The sequence below is a fragment of the Numida meleagris genome, chromosome 13 (genome assembly GCF_002078875.1).
Source record: "Numida meleagris isolate 19003 breed g44 Domestic line chromosome 13, NumMel1.0, whole genome shotgun sequence".
Taxonomy (NCBI): domain Eukaryota; kingdom Metazoa; phylum Chordata; class Aves; order Galliformes; family Numididae; genus Numida; species Numida meleagris.
This window is the reverse complement of record NC_034421.1, coordinates 7,683,591-7,705,423: the sequence shown is the minus strand read 5'-3', so window position 1 is coordinate 7,705,423 and position 21,833 is coordinate 7,683,591. Positions and strand designations below refer to the sequence as shown.

At 42.4% G+C, this 21,833-nt stretch overlaps 3 protein-coding genes across 8 annotated transcripts in view; 1 reads left to right on the top strand and 2 right to left on the bottom strand.

Moving 5' to 3' along the window:
- GNPTG (N-acetylglucosamine-1-phosphate transferase gamma subunit) overlaps nucleotides 1-3,843 on the bottom strand; it is a 9,031-nt gene extending 5,188 nt beyond the window's left edge. The window contains exons 1-5 of one of the 2 annotated variants that reach the window (XM_021411140.1): nucleotides 3,752-3,843; nucleotides 3,622-3,676; nucleotides 2,648-2,715; nucleotides 506-560; nucleotides 316-399 (exon numbers count right to left, since the gene is read on the bottom strand). In XM_021411140.1, the coding sequence (XP_021266815.1) occupies nucleotides 316-399; nucleotides 506-560; nucleotides 2,648-2,715; nucleotides 3,622-3,676; nucleotides 3,752-3,800 (311 nt within the window). In that variant the 5' untranslated portion in view covers nucleotides 3,801-3,843. Of the gene's footprint in view, nucleotides 1-315; nucleotides 400-505; nucleotides 561-2,647; nucleotides 2,716-3,621 lie in introns of both variants that reach the window. The other variant, XM_021411139.1, reaches the window with a different exon arrangement.
- On the top strand, nucleotides 3,815-6,752 carry TSR3 (TSR3, acp transferase ribosome maturation factor). Its single transcript, XM_021411142.1, has 6 exons — nucleotides 3,815-4,004; nucleotides 4,092-4,308; nucleotides 5,098-5,291; nucleotides 5,901-6,074; nucleotides 6,359-6,422; nucleotides 6,495-6,752. The coding sequence occupies exons 1-6, from the start codon at nucleotides 3,869-3,871 to the stop codon at nucleotides 6,652-6,654; spliced, it is 945 nt and encodes a 314-aa protein (XP_021266817.1). The 5' UTR covers nucleotides 3,815-3,868; the 3' UTR covers nucleotides 6,655-6,752.
- On the bottom strand, nucleotides 6,427-21,833 carry UBE2I (ubiquitin conjugating enzyme E2 I). Of its 5 annotated transcripts, none has more exons than XM_021411149.1 (8): nucleotides 21,300-21,430; nucleotides 16,191-16,269; nucleotides 15,879-15,962; nucleotides 13,119-13,191; nucleotides 10,913-11,022; nucleotides 10,643-10,722; nucleotides 8,463-8,542; nucleotides 6,427-6,643 (listed from the first exon to the last, which is right to left on the bottom strand). In XM_021411149.1, the coding sequence occupies exons 2-7, from the start codon at nucleotides 16,254-16,256 to the stop codon at nucleotides 8,479-8,481; spliced, it is 477 nt and encodes a 158-aa protein (XP_021266824.1). In that variant the 5' UTR covers nucleotides 16,257-16,269; nucleotides 21,300-21,430; the 3' UTR covers nucleotides 6,427-6,643; nucleotides 8,463-8,478. The 5 variants fall into 5 exon arrangements, with proteins under 5 accessions (XP_021266824.1, XP_021266821.1, XP_021266820.1 ...); XM_021411146.1 differs by lacking the exon at nucleotides 6,427-6,643 and adding an exon at nucleotides 19,075-19,133 and having other exon boundaries at nucleotides 7,890-8,542; nucleotides 21,300-21,407; XM_021411145.1 differs by lacking the exons at nucleotides 6,427-6,643; nucleotides 21,300-21,430 and adding an exon at nucleotides 21,707-21,833 and having other exon boundaries at nucleotides 7,890-8,542.

Below are 21,833 nucleotides of genomic sequence, written 5' to 3'. Positions count from 1 at the left end.
TCTTTAAAAGACATGAAACTTCTGTTAACACAAGCATTAATTACATGTTATTGGATTTCTCACACAAATATATCGGCCTTTCAACTCAGCACTGGTTATTTCAATCCTCCAGCAAAAAAAACAGGAGGTTGTTTTTTATCTAAAAAAATCTAAGTATTTCAAGATGATTTACTTTTATGGATAACACCTGGGGTCCTACAGTGTCCTAAATGAAACAATAGAAGAAACATAATTTTAAAACTGCCTTTTTTTCTGAAAATCTATAAAACAGTCTATTAACAACATAGATTAAACACAGAGATCTAAAAGCCTCACCCTAAAATCCCACTGTAGGCATTCCATCGAAAAGTCTGTTCATGTTGAGTGACATTATGAAAAGGACAAAATTCATACTTATACCTTTGGGAAAAAAAAAGGGAAAAAGAATAAATATTTCAGATGGGAATTAAGAACTGATTTGTTCCTAATAGAAACAAACGAGCAAATATCCAGATTTGTTACTCACGTGGATTCCACAAAACTGAAACACTTGCCAGCAAGCCTGAAGAGATGCGCAGGGCCTAAAAACACCACAAAATATCATCAAGGAAGAATAATGCTTTGGTTAAATTCCAACAAGTTATTGTGGTGACAAAACTGTAAGGAATTGGACAAATTCAGTTTTCTGCTGTGCATAAAGAAATCTGCGTTTTCCATCTGAGTTACTTTAAGTACCCTCTACTGCTATGTTGGTTTACTTCACAACCTTTAACGCATTACACCTTCAGCACTCACTGAAACAGTTTAGCCTCTCTCTACAGTAGTAACAAGAAACCTGTATGCAAACTAAATATCTGGATGCCAGGTCCATAAAAGGAATCATCTACCAAAATCTAAAAATTGAAGTCATTAAAACTGTTGACAGCTGTCTCCGTCCTCGGTCACACAAACTCCTCAGACGTATGCACCACGGAGCCCTTTTGCTCTGAGCAGTGACCGTTGCATACTCAGGTTCCACTGAGATTCTCAAACCGGACGCTCCTTACCACAGTTGGCTTTCACAATCTGATATGGGTAATATTCAACAACATAAACCTTTTCTTGTCAAACAGGTCAGTAGTTGCAATGCTCCTGTAGGACTGACCATTTCAACCTTGCTGTCAAAATAATCCAATACAGGTAACTTGTCGTTCAAAAAAAGGCCAAAAGTTCTGAAATACGTGCTTACAGGGTTATTTCAGAGTCACTTCTTTAAGCTAATTTTGCAAGGAATGATAAAATATTTCTGTGGAAAGGAGAAGAAAATAGATTACAAAAGCAGATAAAATAAAAACACCTTGGATTCTAACCCTCCAACTGCCAAGAGAGGATTGCCTAATTCTTACCGAGGATCTACATAAGCATTCCTAGAAGCGAAGATCAGAACACTAGAATCTTACCACCAGAATGCCCCAACCATTGGGATATTGGCAGGTTCTCTTTCCCATTTCATTTTCCTGACCTTAAGATCTTGCATCTATTCTACAGTCAAGACTACTATCTTGGCCAGAGGGTTTGCATCTCTACAAAATGCAGTCTGTATCCTACTGAGCAGGATACTCTCCCTGCATAACAACAAAATCAGACTTCAATGTCCCTGAGGAATGCATTACACTCACAGCTCTGTTTCCTGAACGTATGTTCTAGAAGTGTAATTATAGTTACTATTACACTGACTGTCTTATGAAAGAAAAAAAAGTCAGTTTTCCATGCCAACGAAATAATTGTGCAAGAGAAGGTTCCACACCCCAGATTCCAGTTTCCATAGTTACTCCCAATTTTAGGCTACGTTTAAGTCCCCACATACAGAAAAAGAAGTACTTTATTGTATTGCTCGCTTTCTTCCTGATCTTTTTGGCATCTTTCAGTTCAGCACTCTCACTATTAATAATCCCTTTTTCTAACTACTTCCCCTTTCACACGCTGTATATACAGAATTTATGCATTTGATTTGGTTTTATAAAACAAGAAAGTAAGCATAACCATGTTTGGTGTCACCAAAATGCCTTTGGTGAACTTGAACCCATAAGGAGGTTTAGGTTTGTGCTTAAGGTTAGGAGGCCAGAGTTAAAGACATAATCAATTTCCTGCTATTTCCTATTACTTAGTCTTTGTACTCAGTGTATATTTGACCACTTTCTCCCACATAGAGTCTAGAAAATGCTAAATTCCTGTTTATTTTGCTACAGTGGTGGATTTATACGGCAGCTTTGAGCCTCTGTGACTTGTTCCAAGACTACCCTTAGAAATTTTTTAAAACAAGCATTAAATACTCAAATCAGATGCCAGGATGACTTTCATACAACAATATCAAGGATACCTAGCCATTGTTTCAAGAAGAAAAAAGGTCTTTATTAAAGATCAGAAGTTCTATGACTGGCTTAAACAGTACAGAATAAAACATAAGGAGAGCATGACAACTAAAGCAGTCCAAACAACAGTGGGTCCTGGAACACCACACAACTTAAGCTACTCTTCAGAATTTTCAAAAAATATTTGGTCATGTCTACTTTCCATGATGACAAATAAAATTAGTATTTGCCTGCACATATCTTAAGTAGGTTGTTCTACAAATGGTTGTCAGAAAATGATGAAAACTGTACAAAAAAAAGATAATGATAACACATACCTGATATTGCTGAAGGGGGCATCTTTGGCTGCAGCCGATTGGTTTGCGGCAAGAAGGGGTTATTCAACCTTTAGAAAGAACAAAAGTTAAAGACTGAGTTACGCTTCTAGCTATTATCACACCCTCCACTATCAGGCTTAGGTTGGAGGAGAACTTAATGATCATCTGTTTCCAATCCCCTGCCAGGGGCTGGCTGCCCTCCACCAGATCAGGCTGCCCACAGCCCCATCCAGCCTGGCCTTGAGCACTGCCAGGGATGGGGCACTTACAACTTCTCTGGGCAACCTGTGCCAGGGCCTCTCCACTCTCTGAAGAAGAATTTGTTCCTTACATCTAACGTAAATGTCGCCTCTTTTAGTTTAAAGCCATTCTCCCTTGTCCTATCACAATCAGACTGTGTAAAAAGTTGGTCCCCCTCCTGCTTGTAAGCTCCCTTCAAGTACTGGAAAGCTGCAATGAGGCCTCCCCGCAGCCTTTTCTTCTCCAAGCTAAAAAAGCCCAACTCTCTCAACCTATCATCAGAGGAGAGGTGCTCCAGCCCACTGATCACCTGCGTGGCCCTGCTCTGGACCAACTCCAAAACTCCACATCCTTCCTCTGTTGGAGGCCTTAGGCCTGGACGTGGTACTGCAGGTGGGGCCTCGGGAGGGCAGAGCAGAGGAGAACAGTCCCCTCCCTCTCCCCGCTGCCACCCCTGTTGATGCAGCCCAGGGTACTGTCGGCCTTTTGGGCTGCAATAACACACTGTTGGCTCAAGCCCGGCTTTCCTTCCATCAGGACCCCAATTCCTTCCTCGCAGGCTGCCTGAGCGTCCCCAAACTCACAGCCGCGGGCCGACCGGCAGCACCGCCCCAGCTGGGCCCGTCTCGCTCTCCTCCAGAGAAAGGGACGCGCTGCAGCGTAGGGAGCGGCAGAAGAACTCGAGCCCTCCCGGCGCGGATGGGCCGCGGACACAACCAGCGCCAGCCACCTACCCGAACGTGTTTGGTTCCTCCACGATCTTCATCTTGCCCGCCGAGGCGAGGAGACCTGCCGAGCAGAGAACAGTTAGCGGACAGGTGGAGGGGCGGAGAGACAGACCGAGCAGCGCCCTCACTCCCTCACCCAACACGGCACCCACAAACACCGCGAGCAGCAGCCGGGCGGCCGCCATTACCACTTCCGCCGGAAGCGGAAGTGCGCGCCGGGGCCATCAAGGCCGGTCCGCCCAAGCGCGGGACCATGAAGCGCGGCGCAGCGAAGCGCGGCGCCCCGAGGCGCGGTAGGCGCGCGCCGCCGTCCGCCGGTGCCTCTGCCCCGCGGTGCGACCCTCACTGCCTCGACACGTTCGCTGCGGAAGCGGAGGCCGCGCTGAGAGGTGCGGGAGCGCTCCGCGGAGCCTGAGAGAAGCGGGGCGCCGAGCGGGGCCGTCCGCTCCCCGCTGACGCGTGCCTGCTGTTTTCAGCTTGTTTGCAGGGAGAGCGGGGCGCCGAGGGGTGCGCCGCGGAGGCGGAGATTCCGTGTCCTCTTGCCATGTGGGAGCTCGGGCACTGCGATCCTAAGAAATGCACGGGGAGGAAGCTGGCCCGAAAAGGGTTGCTCCGAAACCTGCGCCTCAATCAGAGGTTCCCGGGCGTCGTTCTCAGCCCTCTGGCCGCTGTCTGCGTCTCTCCCGCCGACAGGTACGCGCGCTCCCGCTGCCCGGGGCCGGGCGGTGGCACTGCGCTGCGGCCCGGCGCTGTGGCCATGCTGACACGCCGCACTGCCCATTGACAGGTGGGGGAGAACGTTTTAATCATCGATTCACGGCCAAAACTGTGCTAGAAAGACCTTCCTGCTGCCGTTACGGTATATTGATGCGTGGATGTGAGCTGTTTTATTAGATTCAGTTAAGGTTTTTACACATCTGGTGTTAGGTGAGAGAAGCGTATGTGGATTCCTAATGAGAAATCAAAGCGTGCTCTGTGGGTTGTGTTCAGAACGACAGGGGCCTGCAGCTGCTGCATCTCCTCGGAGACGCTGAGTGGGGGTCTGAGGCTGTGGCAGTGCAAGACGTAAACCACAACACTTACTGTGGAGAAACACTGACACATTTTTACTAATGTGGCTGCAGAATTTTTACAAAGAGTTATTCATTCAGAGAAAAGATTCTTCTTCGGAAGCTGGTGGGGAGCTTAAATCTCAACTCTCGTGTTCTCTTAAGAACGCGTATGTTACTTCTAACTACGCTTCTCTCATGCTTTTAATCCTTCAGTTTTTCATTTTCTTTTTAAAACCTTTATTGCCTGTACAGATTCTAAAAATCATGTTACTGTACTGTATTTTTACTTATTTTAGATCATTGTAAAACATGCTTTTTGATTGACAAAGGGCACATTCAAATTTGTCACCAGTATTAACTGGTAATTGAAATTCTCACTTTGTCAGTACAATGATAACAGTTTTTCAAACAGCGATGTCTCTCTTTTCAGGCATATCGTTGCTCAGAATGGAATTGCAGTTATAGATTGCTCATGGGCTAAATTAGAAGAAACTCCCTTTAAGAAAATGAGAGGAGGTCACCTACGGCTGCTGCCTTACTTGGTGGCTGCAAATCCTGTAAACTACGGCCGGCCGTGCAAGCTGTCCTGCGTGGAAGCTTTTGCTGCAGCTTTTTGCATTGTTGGTAGGCTGCAATGTGTCTGATAGAAAATACATTACCAGCAGTTTTGACATTTTGAATACAATGAGGAGATGATCTTTGACTAGAATTTGGAATGAGATTGTCTTGTTCTCTTCCAAGCGCTTGTATCTGGTAGCCATTGAATCATTGTGCACCTCTGTCCTCGTGAGAGGTAACAGCTGTCTGCTGTGTTCTGGTCAAGAGCAATAAAGAAAACCTAAAAATTTGTCCCCTCAAGTTGTTCTCCAAACTCATTACAGAACCTTCTCAACAATCAGACATCCTCCATTGCACTGCTGGCAGATCTTACCTTCTGAAAATATGGTATTGCAACTGCTCTTTCACTGAAGGACTGCAGGGGCTATAGCCTGAACTGTACAAAATATTTTCATGTAGTACTTACTAAAAGACTGAACTTTTCTTCAATTCTATTAGACATTTCAAGTTAAAGTGAAATAATAATTGTAAGAAATCTGAATCTGTGAGTATTGAAAAAATACTGTTATGCATCTCACTGCTGTAGCGATAGGAAGAGACGTGCTGAACTTAGTAACCTGTAAGCTGAGTGAAATCTCACAGTGGAGAACAATGATCCCTTATTTTCTGTTAAAGGATTCCCAGACCTGGCCACCATTCTTCTAAGGAAATTTAAATGGGGGAAGACGTTTATTGAGCTGAACAAAAATCTCTTGGAAAAATACGCAGCTTGTCAGTGCCATGAAGAAGTGCTGGGCATTGAAAAGGACTTTCTAGCTAGCGCCGAAGAAATAAAAGAAGAAGAAATAGGTATGGAAAAAATCCCAAGAACCACACATCCTTTAACTAGTCTCCTGACGTTTTTTTTCCCCTTAATCTCATAAAATATTGATAATGTTGAATAACTTAATAAAAAGACAGTAACATCGAACAAATTTTAAGTGGTTGGCTTCTGAGCTCCTGTGACCAAATGAGTGCGCTAAGCTTTTCAGCAAGCTGAACCAGGTTTCATAGGCCTTCCCCTCCTCTGCCAGTAATGTTCTCAGAAATAAATCAAGTCCAACCATTTAAATGCACATCCCTTCTTTTTCCAGATCCATTTGATGTTGACTCAGGAAAAGAATTTTCTAATCCCAATAGGCCAATCATTTCTCCAAGGTAATGACATTTAAGTATTATTTTCTTTATTAGAATTTGCTGTGATTTTATAATCCTGAAAAATACTTTCAGAATAGCACAAAGTAATGAAGAATCGGAGGAGGACAGCGTGAGCACTCCAGATGATACAGATGATACCAGTGAGAGCAGTAACGAGAACAGTCCAGAAGAAGATGATCCTGGGAAGCTTTTGCAAGAACAGCCAACGATAAATCAACTATCTGAAAAGTAAAAACAAACAGTAAATAAAGAAAACCACACCATAAACACTGACAACCTAAAGGAGTTCTGTAATATCTTGTACAAATAAATTTTCTTGTTAACAATGCAGCCTTTCCACCTCTAACTGGGGTGTTCTGCAAATGTCCTTTGTCTAGGGGGGCCTCAGGCTACGTGTAGGTTTGTAGGTCTACTGATCCATGTAAACGTTTTTAGATAAGCCTTCCATAATTATTTATGTAAGTGAAAAACATTGTAGTCAATGTTTCTGGTAAGTGATTTATAGGGATTATTTTTACTTAATGGTACATTGCAGAAAAGAACTCTAAATTCTTGAGTATATTTTAGCTGGAAAACAGAAGTAGGTTATTGCCCTGTTCTGACTACGTACCAGACGGAGTCTGACTTGCAGGCTTGGCCCTGCCATACGCAAGTCCATTTCAGGATAAACAAAAGGCCTCAGATGAATAAAAAAAACCTTTTTAGAATTATTTTAAGACCTCAATCTGTTTTCAATTTTCATTTGCTCAGAGATGGGCAGTCCTAAGCACTATATGTTGTTTTAGCATTTCATATTCATAATTTTACCATAAAATTTCAGCCAGCAGCTCCAACAGCACATCTGCCTCTATTTGCTTTATTGAAATGTTACTCTACAAACTCATAAATATACATAATCCCTTGAAGACCTGAGAAAGAGACTTCTCCATATGGTTGCCTGTTTACATAATGAAAGTGAAGCTGTTACTAGTTGTATTCTTCCTTGACATTTAAGAATAACTTTTAGAGTTTCAAGCACCTAACTGGTTTCAAATTTTAAACAAACCTCCACAAACCCTTTAACAGAATTGGATATACTGAAGGCAATCCATGATGTTACTTTGTACCTACAATGCCCAGACCCTGTAGGTCCCCTCACATTCTTTGGAGGGTTCCTATTATTGTTCATGTTAGACTATGCTTGAGTTATGTCATACTCAACTGGCCATACCAGTATGTTGGTCCCATTACACACAGTAAGCAGATCATCTCTGGTCATACCATTCTATAAACTGTTTAAGTATAGAATAGCTGAGCCTTAAGTGGTGATTACTCACAGAGACAGACCACCTTAATGTCAGGGGCAGGGAAAATAAATGAGGGCAGCATCTGAGAAGCACAGCATCACAGCTCTTAAAAGCTGAGTTATGTTGAGAGCTGCTTGAACAGCAGTCTTTCAATAACTTTAATGAAGATGATGAAACAAAGCCCTTTATATAAACAGTTTATTTACTCTAAACAGCAACACAGACAATGCCATATAAACACAAAGGAAGTGATGCAGAATAAGGATGCTGGCTGACTTTGGATCTCAGAGGCTCTTAAGCAATAACAACCTAGTTTCTGAAAGATAGAAAAACAAATTGAGGGAGGGAAGGGGGTAGAGGGTATGATTTTTATTTTTTTTCCATACAGCCAGCTAAAGGCTAAATATAGTTCTAACATTTTAAAGCATGCCTGCATCAGATAGCAAAGTAACTAGAGATACTAGTGAATTTATAGAAGTATAAAAGTTTATAATTTTACAGCAGTTGAAATACTGACATCAATATTAAAATAAAAGCAAGTTTTACATAACAATCAAAAATACAAAAGACTGAAGGAAGAGACCCTGTATGAAAAAACTGGGGGCAATTCAGCAAATTTAGAACTGTATACAAGTGGCGAATATGGAAAATGGCACACATACAACCCCCTCCCCTAAGTGGATATTAATTGTACATAGCAACATTAGATTTTGCAAAAGTTTTGTAAACAAGTTCTTGCCAAACCAATCCCTTCCTTTTTAAGATGCTGCTTATGATGGTGCAAACTTCTTGGCTTGTGCTCGAACCCTCTTTTCATATTCCACTCTGTTTTGGCTGAATAGAAGAAAAAGAAAAGGGCAATTAAAGCTTGAAAAATCACATTGTAAAGTTCTTTCTCCTATTTCTAGCTCTTTTTTCTCTCAACTCAGAACATCCAAAAGAATGGCTTCCATAGCAGACTCCGCAAGTACAGGAGACGAGGAAGTAGCTCAGCACATTAGAAGTGCTGAAGTTACAGAAAAACAGTACAAAGGCAATCCCAAAAATGAGAACAAGTCTAAGTATTCTTACTTGGTTTATAAAGTTTACTCTTGAAGTTTGACAACTTGACTAAAAGATATACTGAGGAAGGTGCAGTGCTGTTTAAGCATTTAACGATGCCTAATTACAGATGCAAACAATTCTGCCCTGCTGAGCTGCTTTTAACAATCACTCATTAAGTAGTAACAAGTGTGTGAGGAATGGCAAGTCCCAAAGTACAGCTGCAGAAGTACATTAACCCAGCTGAAATACTATGCATGTCTGAAAGACGTGAAAAGGATAAATCAGAAATACAAAAGACTGAAGGAAGAGAAGTAATTTCTGAAGTAATGTACAAAACGTGCCTAAGAGCTCATTCTCAATAAAGAGTTTGGTTTTGTTTATTTTTCCTCCCTAGGAGCGGTTACAGAACTAAAACAAAAAAGGAAAGCTTTTTTTTTTAAAAAAAAATTTGATTTATAGTTATTGTATCACAGTTCAGCAGAAGCAGATCTTCCTTTTGGGGAGCGACTCAGAGAAACAGGTTCAGAAGCACAGTGCTTGACTACTGTCTGGGAAGCCTTTGCACAAATACAGACAGTAGCTTGTGTGCAACCTCTCTGATGCCTCCCCTCATCTTTTTCTACCTTCCCTCTAAAAACAAAGGGGGCTTAAAGCTTGTGCACATTGAAACTGATTGTCCTATTAACTACTGCATCCTAAGAACAGTATTAATTGGTACCAACCAGTCATCGAGGTACAAATCAACAGCCTGCCTTTTCAGTCTCTGCAGTAACGCAGGAACAAGACCAGCAGAATTGTTTTTGCATAAATGTATGAGGGGAAGTATAAAAATGGGTCATGGGCTATACATCTTTTCAGAGAATGATACTATTGCTGCTCCACATTTCCTTAGACTATTTTTTCTTTTCCAAGAGGAAAAAAATAGGGGGTCTGCCTTGTCATTACTTGCTCCCTAAGGCACTGCCTACAACCATCCTCCATTTGCACACACTCACCCAGTCTTCAGTAGATACTCAAAAAATACCCTTGAGTAAAGTCTATAAATAAGTTAGAGACACACTATCCATCCCTATGCTTCCTTTTCACTAGTCCTGTATGACATTTTTGACACGGCATTTTTATGAGACTTTGCATACAAGCTATTTTTCAAACTTGGGACTCTCCTGAAGACTTGTTCCTCTGTCTGATTTTACATTTCTATTTTGGTCGTTATTTCAATAGCTGTCAGTGCCAAAAACATTTGTTTATAGAGTATGCTGCTCCCTTAAAAATTATGGGTCAGTCATCCATTTTTAATGGTAGGAAAATTTTAAGATTAAGCCTAAAGAACTATTTTTTTTTAGTTCAAATTTTCATTCTACTAAAGCTACAGACTGTCTGTACTTTTAAAAACTATTGTTTTTGAACACCAGTTTTCACAAAACGATACAATCCTTCTAGCAACCACAGCAGCTCTTCTTCATCTTTCAGGCACAAGTGCTTACAGGTATGCATTACTGGACAGAACTAAATTACTCCTGTACTTATTAATGGAACTTGTCAACTAATCCACTCTCTTCCTTCTCACTGTCACCGTTCTCATGAAACATTATGCTTCATCACTACTTATCAGTTAGCCTTTAGGGGAAAGGAATCTGCATTGGGCTAGGACCAAGATGAGAAACATGGTCCAACTGAATGCATCTTCATGCCTTCTTTCTGTTGTCACACTGCTAAAAGTTTCATTACCCTAGTATTGCTTGAGTTCAACATAAGCTAGGTATCTCCACAGGATATAGCCACGAAGGCAAGAAAGCTCCCTTGATCATTCCCAAAAACATTTGCATATAATACTATCAGCAAGATAGCTGTAGGCAACATGGCAGCATTCAAGCTGATCCACATACTTACCAGTAAATTGTGTACGCCTCTGCTTGAGCTGGGTCTTGAATATTTGGTTCATTTAGAAGTTCTTGTATTCCTAACAAGATCTGCGGAAGAAGGTACAGAAGTAACACAGGCTTAGATATTACTACGTTATGAAGAAATGTGCAACTAAAGGAAATAAAATAATCACAACATTCACACACACACAGAAAGACATAGTGAATATTTTACATTCAAGTAAGATAAGCAGGCAAAGCAAATAAGGATAATTATATGTACATGTATAACAATGACCTGTTTAATTGTGATTGCTGGCCTCCAGTCCTTATCCTCCTCTAAGATGGAGAGACACACTGTGCCTGAAGGATACACGTTTGGGTGGAATAATGGTGGTTCAAATTTACCTGAGGGAAAAAAAAAGTTACTGGCATGCAAAGCTAAGGCTAACACCTGACAGATTGTTTAGACCATCGGTGTAGAACAAACAAACTGGCCAGTGACACACACACCTCTCTCTGCCCCACTGTTCCCCATCCAACCTGCCCCACCCACCCAAATGGGAGAGTTCTGGAGCTATTACTAAAGTTTTGCATCTTGGCTTGGCCTGTACCGAAAGCAGGAAACCTGTCATGTCTGTGTTGTCACTCCAGGGAATTTAACAGCATCCTGTGACCAGTAATATTTTGGTTTAGGAATGGAAATTGATGAAAAGGTTTGCAGTAGCTTCAGAATAAAGAACTTTTTAAACAAATCCTATATTTAGGGCAATGTACACTGTACTGTAAAGAATGACACTGTCACTCATTTATTTTCCTCTCACTGTAGTACATTGAAAATTCCATACAAAAAATACCAAGTTTCTCATATTGCTGTTCAATTTCACTTTACGTATAACCAACATGAACCCAACAAGAGGAAACAAGCCTGATCTGCAATACCCATTGAAAAGGTTGGTTACGGAGCTTTTGGAACGAGTGCAGAGGAGGCCACCAAGATGATCAGAGGGCTGGAGCACCTCTCCTATGAGGAAAGGTTGAGGGAACTGGGCTTGTTTAGCTTGGAGAAGAGAAGGCTCCGGGGAGACCTCATTGTGGCCTTCCAATACTTGAAGGGAGTGTATAAACAGGAGGGGGATCGATTGTTTGTGAGGGTGGACAGCGACAGGACAAGGGGGAATGGTTTTAAGCTGAGACAGGGGAGATTTAGGTTAGATATTAGGAGGAGGTTTTTCACACAGAGGGTGGTGACGCACTGGAACAGGTTGCCCAAGGAGACTGTGGATGCCCCATCCCTGGAGGCATTCAAGGCCAGGCTGGATGTGGCTCTGGGCAGCCTGGTCTAGTGGCTGGCAACCCTACACTTGGCAGGGGGATTGAGACTCTATGATCTTTGAGGTCCTTTTCAACCCAAGCCATTCTATGATTCTATGGTTATGCAACTTTCCTACTGGCAGACCATATTCTAGCATTTCTTTAATCTTTACAAGCCTTAATTCCTACAGCTATCATCTCGAATAACGTAACTAATGCTTGTTTAATGGTATATGAGATGTCTACGTTACTGCAATTTTCTAATCCACTTCACATCACAATTACATTTTGCTTATCACCTGCTCAGTGAAGTTCAATAGGAAAGCAGAGGCTGCATTAGCAAGGAGTCTTACCAGCCACACATCTTATTTTAAGGCATAATGATTCATTTAACACTTGCAGGATGTGCTAAGTGGTAATTTCTCATCACACTCCAGTTAATATTTTCTAAGTAAAAGGTATATTTCTTCTTGTGTCCACTTGTATTTAGGTGACAACAAACACGAGTAGCCAAGACAACTGTTAGAGCTGAAAAGTTTCAATGACTAACTGTCAGAAGAGCAGTTTTTAAGCACTGCCACTGACCTGAGAGGGCAGTCAATTCAAGAACTAAGAAACTAGACAAGGCAAGAGATGTTTTTGTATTTCTAAAGCACATAAGATTGAGTTTTAGAAGATTCCCTATCCTAACAAGTAAAACAAATACTTTTTTCTAATACTGTGTACAATAAATAACACATCCATATTTAGAGTGAACAGATGAAAAGGTAAAAGTTGATAGAACAATATATATAACTTTTTTTACTGTGAGTTCTTAGCATAGAAGACTAAATTTACAGCAAGAAAAAGCCCAAACACCCACAAAAGATTTAGACTAATCATGCCTACCTATTATTACCTCTAACTTAAAGCATTCATTATTTGATCAGCACTTTGTAAGTGGTGCCTCTGACAAACTTTGAGGAAATCCAAATAGCAGTTCCCCCTTCCCGCTCTAGTTTTGTTAGCATTGAGCACTTAGCTCAGTTCCTCACACTATTCTAAATGCCAAGCGAGGGGTGGGGAAAAAAGAAAACTTCAGTACAAAAAAAGCTCAGAAAGGAAGTGACAACTGCTCGTTCAACCTCACAGGCTATTAAATGTTGTTCTACTACATGTCTGGTGGGGGTTTTTTGTGTCATTTTTCTTACATTTTGGGGGTGACGAAGGGTAGTCATCCTTGAAAAGCATCCGTAGTTTAAATAAGCCTCCTTCCCATGGTGTCTATAAAAGAAGTTAAGGTAGTGTTTTGATTATAGTAAGAACAAGTCAAACTTGGGGAAAAAAAAACCACAAACAATACAGCTCCCCAGGCAAAGCACAAGACACTTTTTCTACACCATTAAAAAAGAATTGTCCTACACTGTCCAATGAGATAAGTCATCCTACTAATGGCTTTTTTTCACATCAGCTCATTATATCTTCTTTTCCACTTTACTGCAGCTTCCGGGCATTGCTGAGTCATCAACAGATTTGATATAAACACTGATAATTCCAGATACAAGTACAAATTGTCATAGTATACGAAAAACAGTCTTTCAGTCCTTTACCGCCCTTTATATTGTGCTATATTTCTATATTTATATGTGAGCTCAGAACTGCACACCATACTCAAGGTAAGGCCGCACCAATTCTAAATACAATGGGAGAATTACCTTTGACCAGCTGGCTACGCTGCATTTAATGCACTCAAAATGCAGTTTGCTGCTAGGGCACTGCTGGCTCACACTGAGCATGCTGCCCGCTAGCATCCCCAGGTCCCTCTCTGTTGAGCTGCTCTCCAGCCATCTAGCTCCCAGCCTGTACCAGTGTCCAGCATTTATCTTACTGAACTTGCTAATGATAATGATAATGCCCCAACGCCCTGACCTATCTGGATCCCTTTTCAAGGCCTCTCAGCCCTCCAGGGAGCCAATCTGCCAAAGATGCATTCCACTCCTGTATTCAGATCACTGATAAAAAACATTGTACAGAACCAGTCTTGGACCGGAGCCCTGGGGAACACCACTAGTGAGCAGCTACCAGCCAGATGTAGGCCCATTCAGTACAAACCTCTCAGCTCTACTTTTGAACCAGTTCATCATTTAAAGAATCAAGAACCTGTTTGTATCACAGTAGTATAATTTGTCTGTAAAGGACAGTATTAAAGACCTTACTAAAATCCACAAAGGCTGTACACATCGCCTTCCCTACACCCACCAAGCAGGTGACCTTATCATAGAAGTAGATGGAATTGCTAAGGCAGGACTTTTCCTTGATGAACCCATGCTGACTATGCCTGGTAACAATTGTTTTTTTAACTGACTTTCAGTAGCCCTCAGAATAGTTTTTTCCATAACTTTTCCAAGCAACAAGACTAGACTAACAGGTTTGCAGTTTCCTGGGTTTTCTCTCAAGAACAACATCACTTGTAATACAATTTTTCCACCTGGTTCATGAGAAAGCACTTTGGTGGTTTGACCCACTCTACTGGGTCAGGGGAAACAGCTGCAGTACGGTGTACCTCCAAACAGAAACGCAATATAGACCAACTGCTTTTTTCTGGTAGAGACAAACAAGGCACACTACTTCTTGCTGAAGAGACTACATTCATTAAAGACTACTTTTTTTTTGTTAGATCCCTATCAGGAATTACATGAATGTAATTGGTCTTCTCCTAGGGTGAAGCACTTCCCAGGAGGAAAGCAGTTGGCTTTAAGAGCTTTTAGGTATTTAAATGCAACATCTTGATAAGGTGCATAACTGGCTACTATGAGGGATAATCTTGTTTGAGTAGAACACAAGCAGATAAGTTTTTCCTTACACTGTGCTGAATCATGCTAGGTACTTTAAAAAATTAGAGCGTGCATTTTTGAGAGTCAAACAAAAACAGGTATCTGTTGTACAGACAGCTACCAAATACTTGAATTAAGTTGTATCTTTAGCAGCAATATTATCTTCAACATTGAATTAACTGAGGTAATAGTATGGAATCTGCAGGTTTTGCTCACAGCCTTCTCTGAATCTAGTAAAAGAGATGTTAAGGGGACTTAGGTAAATTGCCAAGAAGCAGTAGTGGAAGAGGTAAAGCAACAGTCATCCTACATCCAACACAGGACACCAAAAATAAAAGAGAATGAAGAACTCCCAAGTAATTAATAGAATTAACCCAAAAGATACAAATGCATCCACTGAACTCACAAGTAACATCTCCTCACTAAATAACTTGGAAAAGGAAACAAATCACACTCAGGAAGATAAGTTATACTAGCACTAAATGAATCAGATAGGCTTTGTGCATTAATGACTGTCTCCATGCATAAGTTTGCATTTGTCCTCTCCCCTAGAACCAGAGCACCCCAACTGAAATAAGAGCAAGAATTAGTTTCTGTAGAGACCAGGACTATTTATTTTTAGAAGTACAAATGCAATCAGATAAAAAGAACCTGTTAAATAATAATATTCTTTCCATAACACAAAAAGGCAGAACTCCATAGAATTGATAACAGTTAGATTTCAAAGTTAAAAATACAGAATTCTTTTCCCATGAATTCAAAAAAATAAGATGAAGAGCCTCGCTAGTTAGTGGACAAAAAAAGATGCTGGTGGTTAACCACCAGAAGTAACCATTCAATAGTATAAACTTTCAAACTTGATGGTTTAAGCCAGTGCTTAGTAAGAAGACAAATCACAATAATCCCTGGCATTAAAGCAGAAGAATATCTCAATTTGCCCCATGCAGGATTCTTCCATGCTGCTCTGAAAAATGTTTCTAAGGTGATCAGTGCTAAGTGGTGAACTTTGTCCAGTGGCATAATCCAAATATTTATATTAAGCTACACGTAAGTTATACTGTCACATTTCTCAGCATAATATACAATCACACATTACTTTCCAGCGTAGTGAAATGTTACGACAACAGAATGTCTTACCCCCTTCTTCCCTGGAATAGCACACTCCCAGTTCATTAGATTCATTGTGCCATCTGGATTTTTTGTAGGTACTGCTACAAATCCCTGAATTAAGGCAAAACAAAAACAAAAGGTGAGTATTTCAGAAGATATACTTAGAATACTTCATGCCACATCTAAGGTATACAGTTACTTCTCTATGCAAAACATAGTTTTAAGCAGCTTCTTATTTAAAAATTAATTCAATTATCGTAATACATCAGGGAAAGAAATAATCATACCATGAAAGTAACTGCACAAGTCAGAAGGTTAACAGTACTCATGTATACTTACAAATGGATGATCTTTTCTCCAGGCTTTTCTCTCCTGTGCAAGTCTACTTAGAGCTATGCCAGACATATTCAGAGTCCCTCTAAAACAAAATTAGTTGCTTTTAGTACAACTTTATTAGCAATGTACAGAGACCATAACATTATTTACAAGAGTTCTGATCGCTCAAGAAGTCTTTTGGCCTTCCATTTCCAGTACTGTAGCCAAGACCTATTTTTGCACACTGCAGATGTTAACATCACGAATACCATCATGAAGTTACCCCGCGTCAACTACCTCTTCAGTACTGGACCTGACCTAGTTTTACACATGCCCACTGTGTATTTCATATCTGAACCACACTGTCAAAATCATCTTTCCAGTACCTTGATAACAGTAACACTATCAGTGAAAGGAAAAAAAAGGCTCAGATTTCCTACTTGTGTGACTGACAAAGGCATATCTACCTCTTTGTGACATCACAAAAGGTATGGCTTTCCTCTGTAGGCCAACACCTGCACTGCTCCTGTTTCTGGCAAACAGGAGAATGAGAAATGCCAGACCAAGCCCCTGCTAAAATTCAGAGCTCTACACAAAGGCAACACAGGCACGCGATCTAGCAAACTGAAATGATTTTGATGTCATGTTACTAGAAAAATTCTAGACAGCAGCAGGAACAGAATTAAGACAGAAATTAACTGAGAAAGCGTCAGTGAGTGGCTCACTCATTCCACAAGACAGTCTTTAATGACCATATAAACTGAACAATCTTCCAGGATCTTCACTGTCTGAAGTAGCAGCCAAGACATGTAGAGCACAGGTCACCACTATAGACAATATGAGAACAGTTCAAGACAGGATGCTTGAATAGAACGGCCTCTCAGATTCAGGAGAGGATTCTCCACTCACCCACAATAGCAGCTGAAGTGAGACCTTACTTGTCATTGCCGAGCTGTACCTAAACTCAGCGTTTTGTTAGCCACGTGGTCAAAAACCTCCAGTGAAGATCTTTAATCCTCATTCCCACTGCATTTCTACCCATTTTAAATAAGAATTAAAAGTTGGCAGCCGGGCAGCTCAGAACAGCTGTCATACCTACTTCATATGGCGGCCAGAAGAGCAGTATCTTTCTCCTAAACAAGCTTACAGAATTAGAGAAAGAAGCATTATCACTCAGAGCAAACATTTTTAAACGCTGATTAAGGATTATTAATTAATACAACATGACTCTCGTATACGTAAACTACTTGACTACTTGGGAAGGTTAGAAGCCATCAAGCTCTGCATTTACGTATTTACGCATCAGAAGTGGCTGAGCAATGCAGACACCTTAACTAAGAGTTCTTACAAACACTTCTTCCCATCCCCCCCGCCTTCTCTTCTCCGCCTCCTTTTTCCCAAGTCAGTTTGTCTTGCATGTCCGCAGTCAGTCATTTCAGCTTCCAGGTAGCAACACAATCCCTGCTAGAATCTCACAAAAATTAAAGCTTTTTAGAAGACACTATTAATGCTCTGTGCAGTAAACATGCACAAAAGAATCCTGTATTCATTCCAGTGTTTCCAAAACATGCACTGGAGTCCCAGTTATGTTAGAACACTTGCAGGACTTAACACCAGAACTGTAGATAGCACTTCAGCTCTCAGTCAACTCAGCAGCAAGAGAAGCAGAGCCACCCAGGAGAAATCGGAACAAAAACAAACTTTGCACTTCTCCTTCAGCAAAATTATAAAGAGAATCATTGTAGTTTGTGAGCTCATACCCTTACTACAGATTTTAATGAACTAATAAGCATGAGACAGAATTTCAGTTGTGCTTTTACCATCTGGAGATCTACAACAATAACAGTAACTTTGTTATAATTTGAAAAAAATCAATTGTGCTTATAAGCTATTCAAATGTTGGATAGCAACTCAGCTACCTTCTCTGGAGATAAATGTGTTGCCTTCCCTGTAACAGTCAGTCAGTCACTGCTTCCCTTGAGGTGCAAATATACAGTGTATGTCCTATCAAACTATGCCAATCACATTTTTCAGAGGAAAACAATTTTGCAAGCTCTGTAACCTGCTGGCTCCTGCACTATGCCATGCCCTAGCAAATTAAAGACACCCTTCAGTTCTATAAGTAATTATTTCAAATCTTGAGGCATTTGACTTAATCACACACTGATTAGACAACATCCTTTTTTCTCTAGTGTATATGCACACACTGTTAGAACCAAAAACTCCTTTGCACCTCCCGAAATCCCTTGAGGAGGTTCTGCACACCACCTCCTTCCCAAACACAGCTCTTTGGTCTTCCCAATGCCTACCTCTCCTTCCCTTAGTTGAAATGCTAATTTCTTGATTTTTTTCCTCATTATGGCAAAAGAAATTAAGTGTGACTGCTTAATTTCACAGCAGGATACATTTCATACAGAAATGGGGAGGGAAGGAGGGAGAGAAAAGGCACGTGAAAATAGTTCAGACATCTGTCATCGTGCAGCCTCGTTAAATAGTTACAGGTAACATTACGAGAGCTTCTGGCTCCTAAACCAAGTACTTCAACAGCAGGATTTATGAGCGATAAGGTTTTCCTAGTCAGTATCTTCTAAATGAAGAAGATTTCAGGCTAACTAGCATTACTTCACACAAAGTAGAACCTGTGACTTTAGAGCTCAGTATTTATTTTAGGAGCCTCTTGCTCAAGTGGCAGAGGTGCTAAGAACTTCACTGTCCAAATCTGAACAATTCACTAATGAGTCAAATGTGATTAACTAGGATATCTTAAGAGAAACCTGACCAAGAGATAAGCATTTGCATTTTCAGGTTAGCTTCCAGGTACATATATTTAGTCTGCTTAATATTTGCTATTCCAGTCCCCTGAATGTTAAGACCATGCAACGGAAATCCGATAAATACCGATACTTGCCAGGGATTTAATAGCAGTCACTTCAGGCACATCTAACCAGAGACAGACTCCTAAATACCCTGAAGAAGAAATTAGTTACATTACATTGTTTTATGTATTAGCAACTCTTAGCTGATACTTTCAATCCACCACAATTATACATTTAGTGGCTTTCTTTTAGGCTTGAACTTTTATTACCTCAAGCAATAGTCAGACTTCAGCTCATTATTTAGCATTGTTGAACACAACTGGGACAGAACAGCTCAGCCACATCTGAACTTGAGCTAACGCCCATATTTGCTCTCCCTCTTCTGCAAGACTCTGGTTACAACGTCTCAGACAGGTCTAAAATAACTGCAATTGTCATCTTTGGGCAGAGAGTGCAATAGATCAATTGTCTGCATCACGCAAGCAAGCTGATCCTGTTCAAACTTCCTTTTCATTTTACAAGAAATCCAGAATTTTGGGGGCCCAGTTTTCCTACAGATCTTTGATTGCAAAGCTTTATAGATCTCCAAATAACTCTAGGAGCGTGAAGAACAGCCAGCACAGAAGGACATGGGTCAGCAGGCTGTTAGTTCTGGAACTTGTAAGATACCTCGACGCTTTGCACCAAGAACGTGACATGCATTGGTCAGTGCCTGGCAAAGCTCTTCAAACAGTTCCATGGGCTTTGGTACCCTGACAAGGGCAGACAAGCACCCAAAGGCTCTTGTCATAAACGAGAGACCACTGACACTGAAAGCCCATGACAAAAACAGAGATCCCAATACTTAGGAGTTCCCTCAAAAGCAGATCAATCTAATAACAAATTGCCAATATATATTCCCTAGCAGCAATTCAGTGAAAGAAACTGGATCTCTTACTCAAACTTTCTCTCTGCTGAAGCTCAGAACAGGATAAATAGAGATTGATCATCTCTCCATGTATTTTGGGGTCAGAAATTAGAGAGGAACAGGAAGGAGTTAAGTATTTAATTAAACCTGAAGATATATGTATTTTTAAAAAAAATCATTTTTCCCCTTTGGAATCTTGCCCAAAAATCTGTAGGATTTTTCTTTAAGCACATTTTTTTAAAACATTTGCTTCAAATCTCACATCTGATTTACTTTTCTTCCTTCACCTGAGAAATTTACTATGAATGAACAGAATTAAGCCCCAACTTATTGTACAGAAGAGCTACATCACTGGAAAGAACACTAAGTTCTAAACTGGAGAAAATTAATCAACTATATCTCAGCACACAAGTGGCAAAATCTGTCTTCCCATTTTACCTAGTTTTACATTCCCCGCCACATATTAGCTACAGGAGGTAGCAACGGCTCGCTTACCACTACCAACTCACTAGAAAATTACCAGAAGTTTCCAAGAGCGCTCCGTAGCTCAGCCCTGCCGCTGTTACTACCTGCTTTGGGAAAGAAGACCAAACTCAAACCAAACTGCTCTGCTATCCATAGAGAAGTCACTACAGAGCACAGTGCTCTTGTGGCACGGTAACAATCACTCCCACGATTCTGACCCATAACAAGTCCATTAGCACACGAACAGCGTGCTCCTTTATTCTCCATTCATTCAAAAAGAATGAAATGAATAAAATCGTTAAGACTTTTTAGTTTACGGATTGCAAGCAGGCGCTGGAAAGATTTTTAAATAGGTAGTTTGCCAGACAAGCTTCCCTTTCCGTACAAGCGGAGAAAGTCGAGGGCTGAGGTATAACCAAAGCGCACTGCTTCCTAACTGGCGCACAAAGTCTGCCGCTGCCCGAGGCAGGGAAAAAAGTGGCAGAGGCGGTACCGGCCCGCACGGCTGCCAGAGTTCCGAGAACAACAAAAGGAACGGCGCAGCGGGGCGGCCCGGCACAGGAACTCCGCCCGGAGAGGCGCAGCGCTGCCCCCGCCGCGGCCGTTGGTCTCGCGAGCCCCGCGGAGCGGCCGAGGCCTGCGCACGGCAACCCAGCGCTCTCCCGCCGGCTCCCGGGCGAGCGCTTCGCGGGGCGGGGAACGCTCGGCGCAGGCCCCGTCGGCGCCCGCAGCTCAGCCGCCGAACGCGGCCCGAAGCGGCCGAGACCTCCGCGGGCGGGCCGCGGCGCAGGGGCAGACGCAGAGCCCTCCCGAGGCGGGCAGCGACGCACCGCCAAGGCCCGGCCGCGCCGCCCCGCTCGGAACCGCCGGGCCCGCGTACCGCCGCGCCGCAGGGCACCGGCCCGGGCCCCGCCGCCCCAGGCCCCTCGCCCGGCCAGGCCTCACCGTGCTCGGCCGCAGCACCCGCGTGTGTCCCGGATTGAGGCAGCAGCGAATGACCCGGATGTTCCCGACTCTGCTCCCCCCCCCTTTGTCTCTGGTCCGGAGTTTCCCTCCCTCCTCTCTCTCTTTTTCTCTCCCCCCTTCCCCCCCTCCCTCGGTACGGAGCGCAGTAACGAGGTGTGTCCCTCGGTCCGACCCGTCCGAGCCTCTGCGCCGGCGCGGTACAGCCCTGCCTGCTCGCCGCCCGCCGCGCTTTACGCATCGCCGTGCACAGGACCTGCGGGTGTCCGGAACCACGCCTGAGAGGAGAACGCAAAGGGGATCCCAGCGGAGCCCTCTCGAGCCCTCTCTCTTCCTCTTGCCCCTCGGGCCCTATAAGCCCCTATCGAGTGAACGGAGTGAATTTTTACCTCAGGCGCTGAGAAGGCCACCTGTGCCCTATCACCGTCCGGCCGGGCGCACGGAGCTAAGGCGGGTCCGGCCGACTGCGCCTGAGCCGTGACGCTCTCGAGTCAGGTAGGGCCCGCCCATTGCGGC